This window comes from Oryx dammah, unplaced genomic scaffold (assembly GCF_014754425.2).
Source record: "Oryx dammah isolate SB20612 unplaced genomic scaffold, SCBI_Odam_1.1 HiC_scaffold_17, whole genome shotgun sequence".
Lineage (NCBI taxonomy): Eukaryota > Metazoa > Chordata > Mammalia > Artiodactyla > Bovidae > Oryx > Oryx dammah.
In genome coordinates, this window is record NW_024070201.1 from 43,924,930 (window position 1) to 43,938,168 (window position 13,239).

At 39.3% G+C, this 13,239-nt stretch overlaps 1 protein-coding gene across 1 annotated transcript; it reads left to right on the forward strand.

Moving 5' to 3' along the window:
- The first annotated feature begins 834 nt into the window (after positions 1-834).
- Positions 835-1,767, forward strand: LOC120876504 (olfactory receptor 508-like). Its single transcript, XM_040258451.1, has one exon. The coding sequence runs from the start codon at positions 835-837 to the stop codon at positions 1,765-1,767; it is 933 nt and encodes a 310-aa protein (XP_040114385.1).
- Positions 1,768-13,239: the final 11,472 nt, after the last annotated feature.

Below are 13,239 nucleotides of genomic sequence, written 5' to 3' on the forward strand. Positions count from 1 at the left end.
AGCTGACCTAAAGGTGTGATTTTTCACAGACAGGTGCTATTCACATGGGGCTAGGTACCTGTGGGAAGTAGGAAGCTGGAACCTTTTTGCTAACAGCCATAGCCCCAGGTTATGCAAAGTCTCAGGCACTTGTGGAATCTTTCTGGAGTAATCTGATCTATGTCTGGTTCCCTTTACCTGGATTGACTCACTATCATGAATCAGATAACTTGATCCTAACATGATACCATCTCCTTTTCCAAAACTCAGTCTCTCCAGGTTGATTTGATCATGGTTTGAGCACCTTGTTTTATATCCTGCCTCTGTCCAAACTTTCTGGATATTTGTTGTGCTTGAAAACTGTGATACCTGTTTAAATTCAGTTGCTCATCCTCTTTTATACAAGAAATGATACCTCACATATTTTGAACAGTTGTTCTTTTCCATGGGTCCTGGCCCATTCCAACATTTCTACTCCCTTTCATCATGTCTTTGGTTTAGAAGATATAGTTATTGGGTCACTCATACTGTCTGGTGGACATCTCTAGGATGTGTTCATGAGAATCTATTCCTCAAGGACCACCTAAACCAACTACACAATGCAAATGTGACTTGAATGTGTTAAGTTAAAAAAACAGATTTTTCTGAGTATTCCTGGCCTTATATCAATGAACATTTATATTTTCAAGTCTTATGCAAGATATCATGTGTGAAAACATTTTACCCAAATATTTTCATGTGAGTATATATATTGGTATTTTCTTATATAGCTGTTGTAAAAGTAAGTGTGCAGATTATAGTATTTTCTTCTAATATCCACTTGTTTTCTTTCAGTGGGCACCATTCTCAGTATAGATGGGGACTGGAAACTACACAACTGTGACAGAGTTCATTATTTGGGGGTTAGCGGAGGATACTACAGTTTGTGCCATTTTATTTATTGTGTTTTTGGGAATCTATCTGGTCACCTTAATGGGTAATATCAGCATAATCATGTTAATCAGAAGCAGCCCTCAGCTTCACACCCCAATGTACCTTTTCCTCTGCCATTTGGCCTTTGTGGACATTGGGTACTCCTCATCAGTCACACCTGTCATGCTCATGGGCTTCCTCAGGGAAGGAACTTCTATCCGTGTTGCTGGTTGTGTTGCTCAGCTCTATTCTGTGGTTACATTTGGGACAGCTGAGTGCTTCCTGCTGGCTGCCATGGCCTATGACCGCTATGTGGCCGTCTGCTTGCCCCTGCTCTACTCCACCCACATGTCTCCCAGAGTCTGCATTCTCTTAGCCGGGGCTTCCTATCTAGGTGGGTGTGTGAATGCTTGGACATTTACTGGCTGTTTGTTAAGCCTGTCCTTCTGTGGATCAAATAAAGTCAATCACTTTTTCTGTGATTATTCGCCACTTTTGAAACTTTCTTGTTCTCATGATTTTACTTCTGAAATAATTCCAGCCATCTCTTCTGGCTCAATTATTGTAGTCACTGTGTTTATCATTGCTCTCTCTTACATCTACATCCTTTTCTCAATCCTGAAGATGCGTTCCACTGAGGGGTGGCACAAAGCGTTCTCCACCTGCACGTCCCACCTCACAGCAGTTACTCTGTTCTATGGGACCATCACATTCATTTATGTAATGCCCAAGTCCAGCTACTCAGCTGAACAAAACAAAGTGGTGTCTGTGTTCTACACAGTTATAATCCCCATGTTGAACCCCCTCATCTACAGTCTTAGAAACAAGGAGGTTAAAGAGGCCATGAGAAAATTAATGACTAGAACACATTGGTAGTCCTAAAGTAATCTGATTTTTAATAATAAATATTGTGTAATGAAGACTTCTCCTGCAGATGAATAAATAATATACTAAGTAAATTTCAGTGTATATTCATAGTATTTGAGACTCAAAAATTTCATTACACTATTCCAAGAAAAAAATTCAGTGTAAAAAGAATAAATGTGCATTCACCAAGATAGGAACATTAGCAAAAAAAAAAAAAAGTTTTATTCTTACTTTACCCGCTATTTTTTGCCCCTACAAGTACAAATCTTTTCAAATAAATTCTGTGCTCTTTGAATGTAGTCTTTGGAAATAACTGCTGGAAGCACCTGAACCTCCTTGAGTGGGAAATAAAGAGCAGTGTTGCCATCCATAATCTTGTCATCTGACAGAGATGGTATCCATGATGTACAGATAATCTAAGGACTGAAATCAGTGATGCTGGTAGTTGTAAAGCTTCTGCTGCTCTGTGATCTGAGCAACAGGATTCTTCCCATAATATGTCTGCAGGTGAGTCTCAGCAAGCTAACTCAGAGGATATCTGAAAGCTCCATTTAGCTTAGCTCTTCCCTTTCAGGGATCTATTCTCAAAAATATGTTCAAGAGTTTCCAGAAGAAAAACTACTGGGGGCTAATTGACATGACCTGGCTCCTTTCTAGGTCAGAAAGTAAGGTTTCTTTTTTTAAGGTTGTTTCAATCTCGTCAAATGTATGCTGTATACTCCTATAAGGTGTGTCAAACCATTCTTTCCCTCTTAGTATTGTTGCCTCTTATACTGAAATTCTCAGATTTCTTGCACATAATTTCATTGGAACTTCTGGATTAGCCCATAAAACGCTCTCTTTAAACCAGATGGTTTCCCTTATAGAATTTAAAATTATTTGTATTTTTATAGACCTCTTTGTGTTTTTTCTCCCAGTTGTTTTATTCTATGTGGATATTTTTAAATAAAAAGGGATAATATTTTTAAAGATCTTATTTTTCCTTTAATAAATATAAATACCAGACTAATCTTAATACAAGTTATATCATGTGATCTTTCTATTTAGTCATAATCAATGTTTCCACTGTCCACTACATTAAGTCCAGGGTGAGATTAGCTTCACGGTAGTGTGAGACATCTCTCCTTTTTGTCCTCCCCTCTTTAAACAACTAATTAGGCACCCATACATCAACAAAGTGCCTCAGCGGGTGTTGTGGGATCCAGAACCATACACCAAGGAATCCAGGAGGAATCTTGACCACCTATGCATTTAGTGATAGTCAGAAAGACCCCAATATGGGCCTCAAAACCAGTGAATTTGCCTCAATTCTCGGCCCCTGCCAAGGAAAACCTGGAGAGTGCAGACTTGAGCAGAAACCTATGGATCAGAGAGACTGTAGAAAGGTAGCTTTCCAGGAGAGGGATTCCTGCAGGCAGCTGGAGAAAAATAATACTAATGTGAGTTTGGATGCAGTGAAGACTACAGCTTTGCCAGTACTGCTGTTTCCCCAAGGCAACAGTGCCTGGGGTAGAACTAGCAGGCAATGTTCTCTCCTACAAAGGAAAAGGACAGCAGTGAGTGAGTGCTTGTCTTCCCTGGCAGTTCAAAGTGATCTTATTTTTCCTTTAATAAATATAAATACCAGACTAATGCTGGAGAAGTCCATCTAAAAAAGTGTTACTGAGGCAATACCTCCATGACTGGGGTGGGGAGAAGATCAGAAAAGAAATAGATAAGAATGTTAAAAGACACTAAAGGGATGAAGTTAAGCTGATTGTATTCAGTAATTAAGCAAAAAGTCTACAAGCCTCTGAGAGCAGGTATATCCATACAAATTCAGGGGAAAAAAATCCTAGATATTATAGGAAATGCAAAACCATCACTGTAAAATTATAAGGCACATGAAGACTGAAGAAAGTATGTCATTACCAAAAGAATAATAATAGTCATCCAGTAACTGAACTCAATGGCACAAAATACTGAAATCTGACAAAGAATTTGAAATACCTGTCTTGGGAAAACTCAACAAGCTATTAAAAAACACAGAAAGACAATATATGAAAAAATGAGTCATTTAACAAAGAGATAGAAATTATATAAAAAAGAATCCAACAGAAATTCTGGAGCTGAAGAATTCAATAAATGAAAATGCTATAGAGGGCATCAGGCATCTATAGGAGAGTAGACCAAATGGGAGACAGAATAAGTGATCTAGCTAGCAGGAACTTTGAAAGAATCCATCCAGAGGTGAAGAAAGAAAAAAGCATGACAAAGAACAAAGAAAGATGATGTGATCTTTGGGATTCCATCAAATATACAAATATTAGAATAATTGCAGTTCCAAAAGGAGAGAAGGAGAAGAGGAGAAAGAACGTTTATTTTAAAATATAATAGCTACAGGCCAATATCACAGATGAACATAGATGCAAAAATCCTTAACAAAATTCTAGCAAACAGAACTCAGCAACATATTAAAAAGAATCATACATCATGACCAAGTGGGCTTTATCCCAGGGATGCAAGGATTCTTCAATATCCACAAATCAATCAATGTAATACACCACATTAACAAATTGAAAAATAAAAACCATATGATTATCTCAATAGATGCAGAGAAAGCATTTGACAAAATTCAACATCCATTTATGATAAAAAAAATCCAGAAAGCAGGAATAGAATGAACATACCTCAACATAATAAAAGCTATATATGACAAACCCACAGCAAACATTATCCTCAATGGTGAAAAAGTGAAAGCATTTCCCCTAAAGTCAGGAAAAAGACAACGGTGCCCACTCTCACCACTACTATTCAACACAGTTTTGGAAGTTTTGGCCACAGCAATCAGAGCAGAAAAAGAAATAAAAAGAATCCAGACTGGAAAAGAAGAAGTAAAACTCTCACTGTTTGCAGATGACATGAACCTATACATAGAAAACCCTAAAGACTCCACCAGAAAATTACTAGAGCTAATTAATGAATATAGTAAAGTTGCAGGATATAAAATCAACACACAGAAATCCCTTGCATTCCTATACACTAACAATGAGAAAACAGAGAAATTAAGGAAACAATTCCATTCACCATTGTAACAAAAAGAATAAAATACTTAGGAATATATCTACCTAAAGAAACAAAAGACCTATATATAGAAAACTATAAAACATTGGTGAAAGAAATCAAAGAGGACACAAATAGATGGAGAAATATACCGTATTCATGGATCGGAAGAATCAATACAGTGAAAATGAGTATACTACCCAAAGCAATCTATAGATTCAATACAATCCCTATCAAGCTACCAATGGTATTTTTCACAGAACGAGAACAAATAATTTCACAATTCGTATGGAAATACAAAAACCCTTGAATAGCCAAAGCAATCTTGAGAAAAAAGAATGAAACTGGAGGAATCAATGTACTTGACTTCAGTCTCTACTACAGAGCCACAGTCATCAAGACAGTATGGTACTGGCACAAGGACAGAAATATAGATCAATGGAACAAAATAGAAAGCCCAGAGATAAATTCATGCACTTATGGACACCTTATCTTTGACAAAGGAGACAAGAATATACAATGGAGAAAAGTCAATTTCTTTAAGAAGTGGTCCTGGGAAAACTGGTCAACAACTTCTAAAAAAAAAAGAGAGAAACTAGAACACTTTCTAACACCATACACAAAAATAAACTCAAAATGGATTAAAGACCTAAATGTAAGACCAGAAAGTATAAAACTCCTAGAGGAGAACATAGGCAAATACTCTCTGACATAAATCACAGCAGGATCCTCTAGGGCCCACCTTGCAGAATATTGAAAATAAAAGCAAAACTAAACAAATGGGATGTAATTAAAATTAAAAGCTTCTGCACAACAAAGGAAACTATTAGCAAGGTGAAAAGACAGCCTTCGGAATGGGAGAAAATAATAGCAAATGAAACAACAAAGAACTAATCTCAAAAATATACAAGCAACTCCCACAGCTCAATGCCAGAAAAATAAAAGACCCAATCAAAAAGTGGGCCAAAGAACTAAACAGACATTTCTCCAAAGAAGATGTACAGATGGCTAACAAACACATGAAAATATGCTCAACATCACTCATTATCAGAGAAATGCAAAATCAAAAATACAATGATGTACCATTTCATGCCAGTCAGAATGGCTGCTATCTAAAAGTCTACAAGCAATAAATGCTGGAGAGGGTGTGGAGAAAAGGGAACACTCTTACATTGTTGGTGGGAATGTAAACTAGTACAGCCACTGTGGAAAACAGTGTGAAGATTCCTTAAAAAACTACAAATAGAACTGCCTTATGGCCCAGCAATCCCACTGCTGGGCATACACACGGAGGAAACCAGAATTGAAAGAGACACGTGTACCCCAATGTTCATCGCAGCACTGTTTATAATAGCCAGGACATGGAAGCAACCTAGATGTCCATCAGCAGATGAATGGATAAGAAAGTTGTGGTACATATACACTATGGAGTATTATTTAGCCATTAAAAAGAATACATTTGAATCAGTTCTAATGAGGTGGATGAAACTGGAGCCTATTATACAGAGCGAAGTAGGCCAGAAAGAAAAACACCAATACAGTATACTAACACATATATATGGAATTTAGAAAGATGGTAACAATAACCCTGTATGCAAGACAGCAAAAGAGACACAGATATATAGAACAGTCTTTTGGACTCTGTGGGAGAGGGGGAGGGTGGGATGGTTTGGAAGAATGGCATTGAAACATGTATATTATCATATGTGAAATGGATCACCAGTTCAGGTTCAATGCATGATACAGGGTGCTTGGGGCTGGTGCCCTGGGATGACCCAGAGGGATGGGATGGGGAGGGAGGTGGGAGGGGGTTTCAGGATGGGGAACACATGTATAGTCGTGGTGGATTCATGTCAATGTATAGCAAAACCAACACAATATTGTAAAGTAATTAGCCTCCAAAAATAAATAAATTAATTAATAAATTAAAAAATATATATAATAGCTAAGAATGTGTCAAACCTGAGGAGAGATATAGACATCTAAGCTCACGAAGCTAATAGAGCACCCTATTATCTCAATGCAAAAAGACCTTGTACAAGGCATATTGCAATGAAACTGTCAAAAATCAAAGATAAAGAGAATACCAAAAACAACCGGAGAAAAAGATCATACCCTTCAAAGGAACCCTCATTCCAGGAGATTTCTCAGCAGAAACCCTACAATCCAGGAAAGAATGGAATGATATATTCAAAGTGTTGAAAAAATTGCCAGTCAGGAATAGTCCATCTACTAAAGTTATTCTTCAGAAATGGAGAGGTAATTTCCCAGACAAACAAAAGCTGAGGGAATTCCTAACCACTACATCTGCCTTGCAAGAAATGCTGAAAGGAATTCAAGCTAAAATGAAAAAGTATCAGTTAGTGACTTGAAAACATATGAAAATATAAAACAAGCTTGTAAAGGTAAACAGTCATATTTAGAAAACTCCAGGTATAATATGATAGTGTGTCAACCACTCAACTATAGGATAAAGGTTAAAGGAAAAGATCATTAAAAATAAATCTAGTATTATAATTTGTTAGTGAATACACAATATAAAAATAGGTAAAATGAAACATCAAAAATATAAAAGTAGGGAATAAATGGTGGAACTTCAGCTCAGTTCAGTTCAGTCGCTCAGTCGTGTCTGACTCTTTGCAACCCCATGAATCGCAGCACGCCAGGCCTCCCTGTCCATCACCAACTTCCAGAGTTCATTTAGACTCATGGCCATCGAGTCAGTGATGCCATCCAGCCATCTCATCCTCTGTCGTCCCCTACTCCTCCTGCCCCCAATCCCTCCCAGCATCAGAGTCTTTTCCAATGAGTCAACTCTTCCCAAGAGGTGGCCAAAGTACTGGAGTTTCAGCTTTAGCATCATTCCTTCCAAAGAACACACAGGGCTGATCTCCTTTAGAATGGACTGGTTGGATCTCCTTGTAGTCCAAGGGACTCTCAAGAGTCTTCTCCAACACCACAGTTCAAAAGCATCAATTCTTCGGTGCTCAGCCTTCTTCACAGTCCAACTTTCACATCCATACATGACCACAGGAAAAACCATAGCCTTGACTAGACGGACCTTAGTAGGCAAGGTAATGTCTCTGATTTTGAATATGCTATCTAGGTTGGTCATAACTATTCTTCCAAGGAGTAAGCGTCTTTTAATTTCATGGCTGCAGTCACCATCTGCAGTGATTTTGGAGCCCCCCAAAATAAAGTGTGACACTGTTTCCACTGTTTCCCCATCTATTTAAGGAGTACATCAAGGCTGTATATTGTCACCCTGCTTATTTAACTTCTATGCAGAGTACATCATGAGAAACGCTGGGCTGGAAGAAGCACAAGCTGGAATCAAGATTGCTGGGAGAAATATCAATCACCTCAGATATGCAGATGACACCACCCTTATGGCAGAAAGTGAAGAGGAACTAAAAAGCCTCTTGATGAAAGTGAAAGAGAAAAGTGAAAAAGTTGGCTTAAAGCTCAACATTCCGAAAACGAAGATTATGCCATCCAGTCCCATCACTTCATGGCAAATAGATGGGGAAACAGTGGATGAATGTGAAAAGGTTATCAGCTTAAAATAGATTGTATATAAGCTCCATGATAACCTATAAAGCAGAAACTTAGAGTAGGTTAACAAAAGATAGAGAGAGGGAAAACAGAGCATGGAAAAGCACCGTGGAAAAGCACCAGTTTATAAGGATAAGCAGAAACAAAGGGAAAAAGAAACAACTGAATTACAAGAGTGCCCATAAGCAATTAATAAGAGAACATTCCCAAGTCCTTACATGTTAACAATTACTCTAAATGTAAATGGGTTGAATTCATCAACGAAAGGCACAGAGTGACTAGGTGGATTAAAAAAAAATAACAGGCAAGTACATGCCGCCTGTAAGAGACTCACTACAGATGTAACGACACACATAGGCTCAAAGCGATAGGATGAAAAAAGATATTCCATGCAAGAGGAAACCGAAAGGAAGCAGGTGTAGCTCTGCTTCTATCAGACAAAATAGATTTTAAGCCAAAAATAATAACAAGATACAAAGAAAGTCACTATATAATGATAATGCAATCAATTAGTGAAGAAGATGTAATAATTATAAGTGTATATGCTAAGTCACTTCAGTCATGTCTGACTCTGTGTGACCCCATAGATGGCAGCCCACCAGGCTCTGCCATCCCTGGGATTCTCCAGGCAAGAACACTGGAGTGGGTTGCCATTTCCTTCTCCAATGCATGAAAGTGAAAAGTGAAAGTGAAGTCTCTCAGTCGTATCCGACTCTTAGCGACCCCATGGACTGCAGCCCACCAGGCTCCTCCGTCCATAGGATTTTCCAGGCAAGAGTACTGGAGTTGGGTGCCATTGCCTTCTAAGATAAGTGTACATGGAGCACCTAGATATATTCAGTTCGGTTCAGTTCGGTTCAGTTCAGTTCAGTTCAGTCGCTCAGTCATATTCGACTCTTTGTGACCCCATGAATTGCAGCACGTCAGGCCTCCCTGTCCATCACCAACTCCCGGAGTTTACCCAAACTCGTGTCCATTGAGTCAGTGATACCATCCAGCCGTCTCATCCTCTGTCATCCCCTTCTCCTCCTGCCCCCAATCCCTCCCAGCATCAGGTTAAATATATTAAGCAAGTGCTAACAGATCTGAAGGAAGAAATAGGAAACAATACAATACTAGGACAAAAGCAATACTCCATTTAAGCAATGGATGGATCATTCAGACAGACTATCAGAAAGGAAACATTGGACTTGAACCATATGTTAGATCAAGCAGACATATATAGACTAAGACATATATAGACTATTGGAGAAGGATTCTTGTATTCACTCCAGTATTCTTGCCTGGAGAATCCCATGGACAGAGGAGCCTGGCAGGCTACAAGTCCATGGGGTGACTAGAGTCGGATACGGCTTAGCAACTATATCATCATCATCATCATCATCGTCATATAGAACATACCATTCTATGGTAGCAGAATAACACTCCTCAAATGCAGAGTATTTTCTAGCATAGATAATTTGGTGGGAATAGTTTTATCTATCCGAGATCTATCACAGTTCCAAAGGGAGAAACAGGCTCTGGCATTGCAAGCAGATTCTTTACTGCTGAGCCTCCGAGGAAGCGCCTGTACCACCTAGTCTGCAATTAATTCTTTCTAGTGTTTTGTTTTTTTTTTTCATTTCAGCTATTGTATTTTCAACTCGGATCAGTTCTTTTTATATTTTCTAGTTCTTTGTTGAAATTCACACTATGCTCCTCTGTTCTTTTCTAAGTCCAGTGATCATTTTAATGACCATTGCTTTGAACTCTTTTTTAGGTAAATTACTTATCTCCATTTCATTAGGTTTGTTTGGTTTTTTTTTTTTTCCCTTGAGGTCTTATCTCATTCCTTCCCTTGGTATCTCTAGTTTTCTTGAAGAGTTCTCTAGTCTTTCCCATTCTATGTTGGGTGGTCTGAATACCAGACCTGTATGCAGGTCTCCTGAGAAACCTATATGTACCTCAAGAAGCAACAGTTAGAACTAGACATGAAACAACAGACTGGTTCAAAATAGGGAAAGGAGTACATCAAGGCTGTATATTGTCATACTGCTTATGTAACTTCTATGAACAGTACATCATGAGATATACCAGGCTGGATGAAGCTCAAGCTGGAATCAAGATTTCTGGGAGAAATATTAATAACATCAGATATGCAGATGACACCACCCTAATGGCAGAAGTGAAGAGGAATTAAAGAGCCTCTTGATGAAGGTGAAAAAGGAGAGTGTAAAAGCTGGCTTAAAACTCAAAATTCAAAAAACTAGGATAATGGCATCTGGTCCCATCACTTCATGGCAAATAGATGGGGAAACAATGGAAACAGTGACAGACTTTATTTTCTTGGGCTCCAAAATCATTGTGGAAGGTGACTGCAGCCATGAAATTAAATTAAGATGCTTAATCCTTGGAAGAAAAGCTATAACAAACATAGACAGTGTATTAAAAAGTAGAGACATTACTTTGCTGACAAAGCTATGGTTTTTCCAGTAGTCATGTATGGATCTTAGAGCTGGACAATAAAAAAGGCTGAGCACTGAAGAATTGATGCCTTTGAATTGTGGTGCTGGAGAAGACTCTTGAGAGTCCCTTGGACTGCAAGGAGATCAAACCAGTCAGTCCTAAAGGAAATCAATCCTAAACATTCATTAGAAGGACTGACACTGCAGTTGAAGTTCCAATACTTTGGCCACTGATGCGAAGAGATGACTCATTGGAAAAGACCCTGATGCTGGGAAAGATTGAAAGCAGGAGGAGAAGGGGACGACAGAGGACGAGATGGTTGGATGGTACCACTGGCTCAAAGGACATGAGATTGAGCAAACTCTGGGAGGTAGTGAAGGACAGGGGAAACTGGCATGCTGCAGTCCATGGGGCTGCAGAGAGTCAGGCATGACTGAGCGACTGAACAACAACAACAACATATCTCATTCTTTCATTTGGAACACATTCCTCATCTTTTCATTTTGTTTGACTTTCTTGGTCTATGAAATTCAGTTCAGTTCAGTCGCTCAGTCGTGTCCGACTCTTTGCGACCCCATGAATCGCAACACGCCAGGCCTTCCTGTCCATCACCAACTCCCGGAGTTCACTCAGACTCACGTCCATCGAGTCAGTGATGCCATCAGCCATCTCATCCTCTGTCGTCCCCTTTTCCTCCTGCCCCCAATCCCTCCCACCATCAGAGTCTTTTCCAATGAGTCAACTCTTCGCATGAGGTGTCCAAAGTACTGGAGTTTCAGCTTTAGTATCAATCCTTCCAAAGAAATCCCAGGGCTGATCTCCTTCAGAATGGACTGGTTGGATCTCCTTGCAGTCCAAAGGACTCTCAAGAGTCTTCTCCAACACCACAGTTCAAAAGGATCAATTCTCCGGTGCTCAGCCTTCTTCACAGTGCAACTCTCACATCCATACATGACCACAGGAAAAATCATAGCCTTGACTAGATGGACCTTAGTCGGCAAGGTAATGTCTCTGCTTTTGAATATGCTATCTAGGTTGGTCATAACTTTTCTTCCGAGGAGTAAGCGTCTTTTAATTTCATGGCTGCAATCACCATCTGCAGTGATTTTGGAGCCCCCCGAAATAAAGTCTGACACTGTTTCCACTGTTTCCCCATCTATTTCCCATGAAGTGATGGGACCGGATGCCATGATCTTCGTTTCCTGAATGTTGAGCTTTAAGCCAACTTTTTCACTCTCCACTTTCACTTTCATCAAGAGACTTTTTACTCTTTACTTTCTGCCATAAGGGTGGTGTCATCTGCATATCTGTGGTTATTGATATTTCTCCCATCAATCTTGATTCCAGCTTGTGTTTCTTCCAGTCCAGCGTTTCTCATGATGTACTCTGCATAGAAGTTAAATAAGCAGGGTGACAATATACAGCATTGACATACTCCTTTTCCTATTTGGAACCAGTCTGTTGTTCCATGTCCAGTTCTAACTGTTGCTTCCTGACCTACATACAGATTTCTCAAGAGGCATGTCAGGCGGTCTGGTATTCCCATCTCTTTCAGAATTTTCCACGGTTTATTGTGATCCACACAGTCAAAGGCTTTGGCATAGTCAATAAAGCAGAAATAGATGTTTTTCTGGAACTCTCTTGCTTTTTCCATGATCCAGCGGATGTTGGCAATTTGATCTCTGGTTCCTCTGCCTTTTCTAAAACCAGCTTGAACATCAGGGAGTTCATGGTTCACACATTGCTGAAGCCTGGCTTGGAGAATTTTGAGCATTACTTTACTAGCATGTGAGATGAGTGGAATTGTGCGGTAGTTTGAGCAATCTTTGGCATTGCCTTTCTTTGGGATTGGAATGAAAACGGACCTTTTCCAGTCCTGTGGCCACTGCTGAGTTTTCCAAACTTGCTGGCATATTGAGTGCAGCACTTTCACAGCATCATCTTTCAGGATTTGAAACAGCTCAACTGGAATTCCATCACCTCCACTAGCTTTTTTTGTAGTGATGCTTTCTAAGGCCCACTTGACTTCACATTCCAAGATGTCTGGCTCTAGATGAGTGATCACATCATTGTGATTATCCGGGTCATGAAGATCTTTTTTGTACAGTTGTTCTGTGTATTCTTGCCACCTCTTCTTAATATCTTCTGCTTCTGTTAGGTCCATACCATTTCTGTTCATTATCAAGCCCATCTTTGCATGAAATGTTCCCTTGGTATCTCTAATTTTCTTGAAGAGATCTCTAGTCTTTCCCATTCTGTTCTTTTCCTCTATTTCTTTGCATTGATCGCTGAAGAAGGCTTTCTTATCTCTTCTTGCTATTCTTTGGAACTCTGCATTCAGATGCTTATATCTTTCCTTTTCTCCTTTGCTTTTAACCTCTCTTCTTTTCACAGCTATTTGTAAGCCCTCCCCAGAGAGCCATTTTGCTTTTTTGCATT

Coding starts and splice junctions, on each gene's coding strand:
- LOC120876504 (XM_040258451.1), top strand. CDS start 835: ATGGGGACTGGAAACTACACAACTGTGACAGAGTTCATTATTTGGGGG.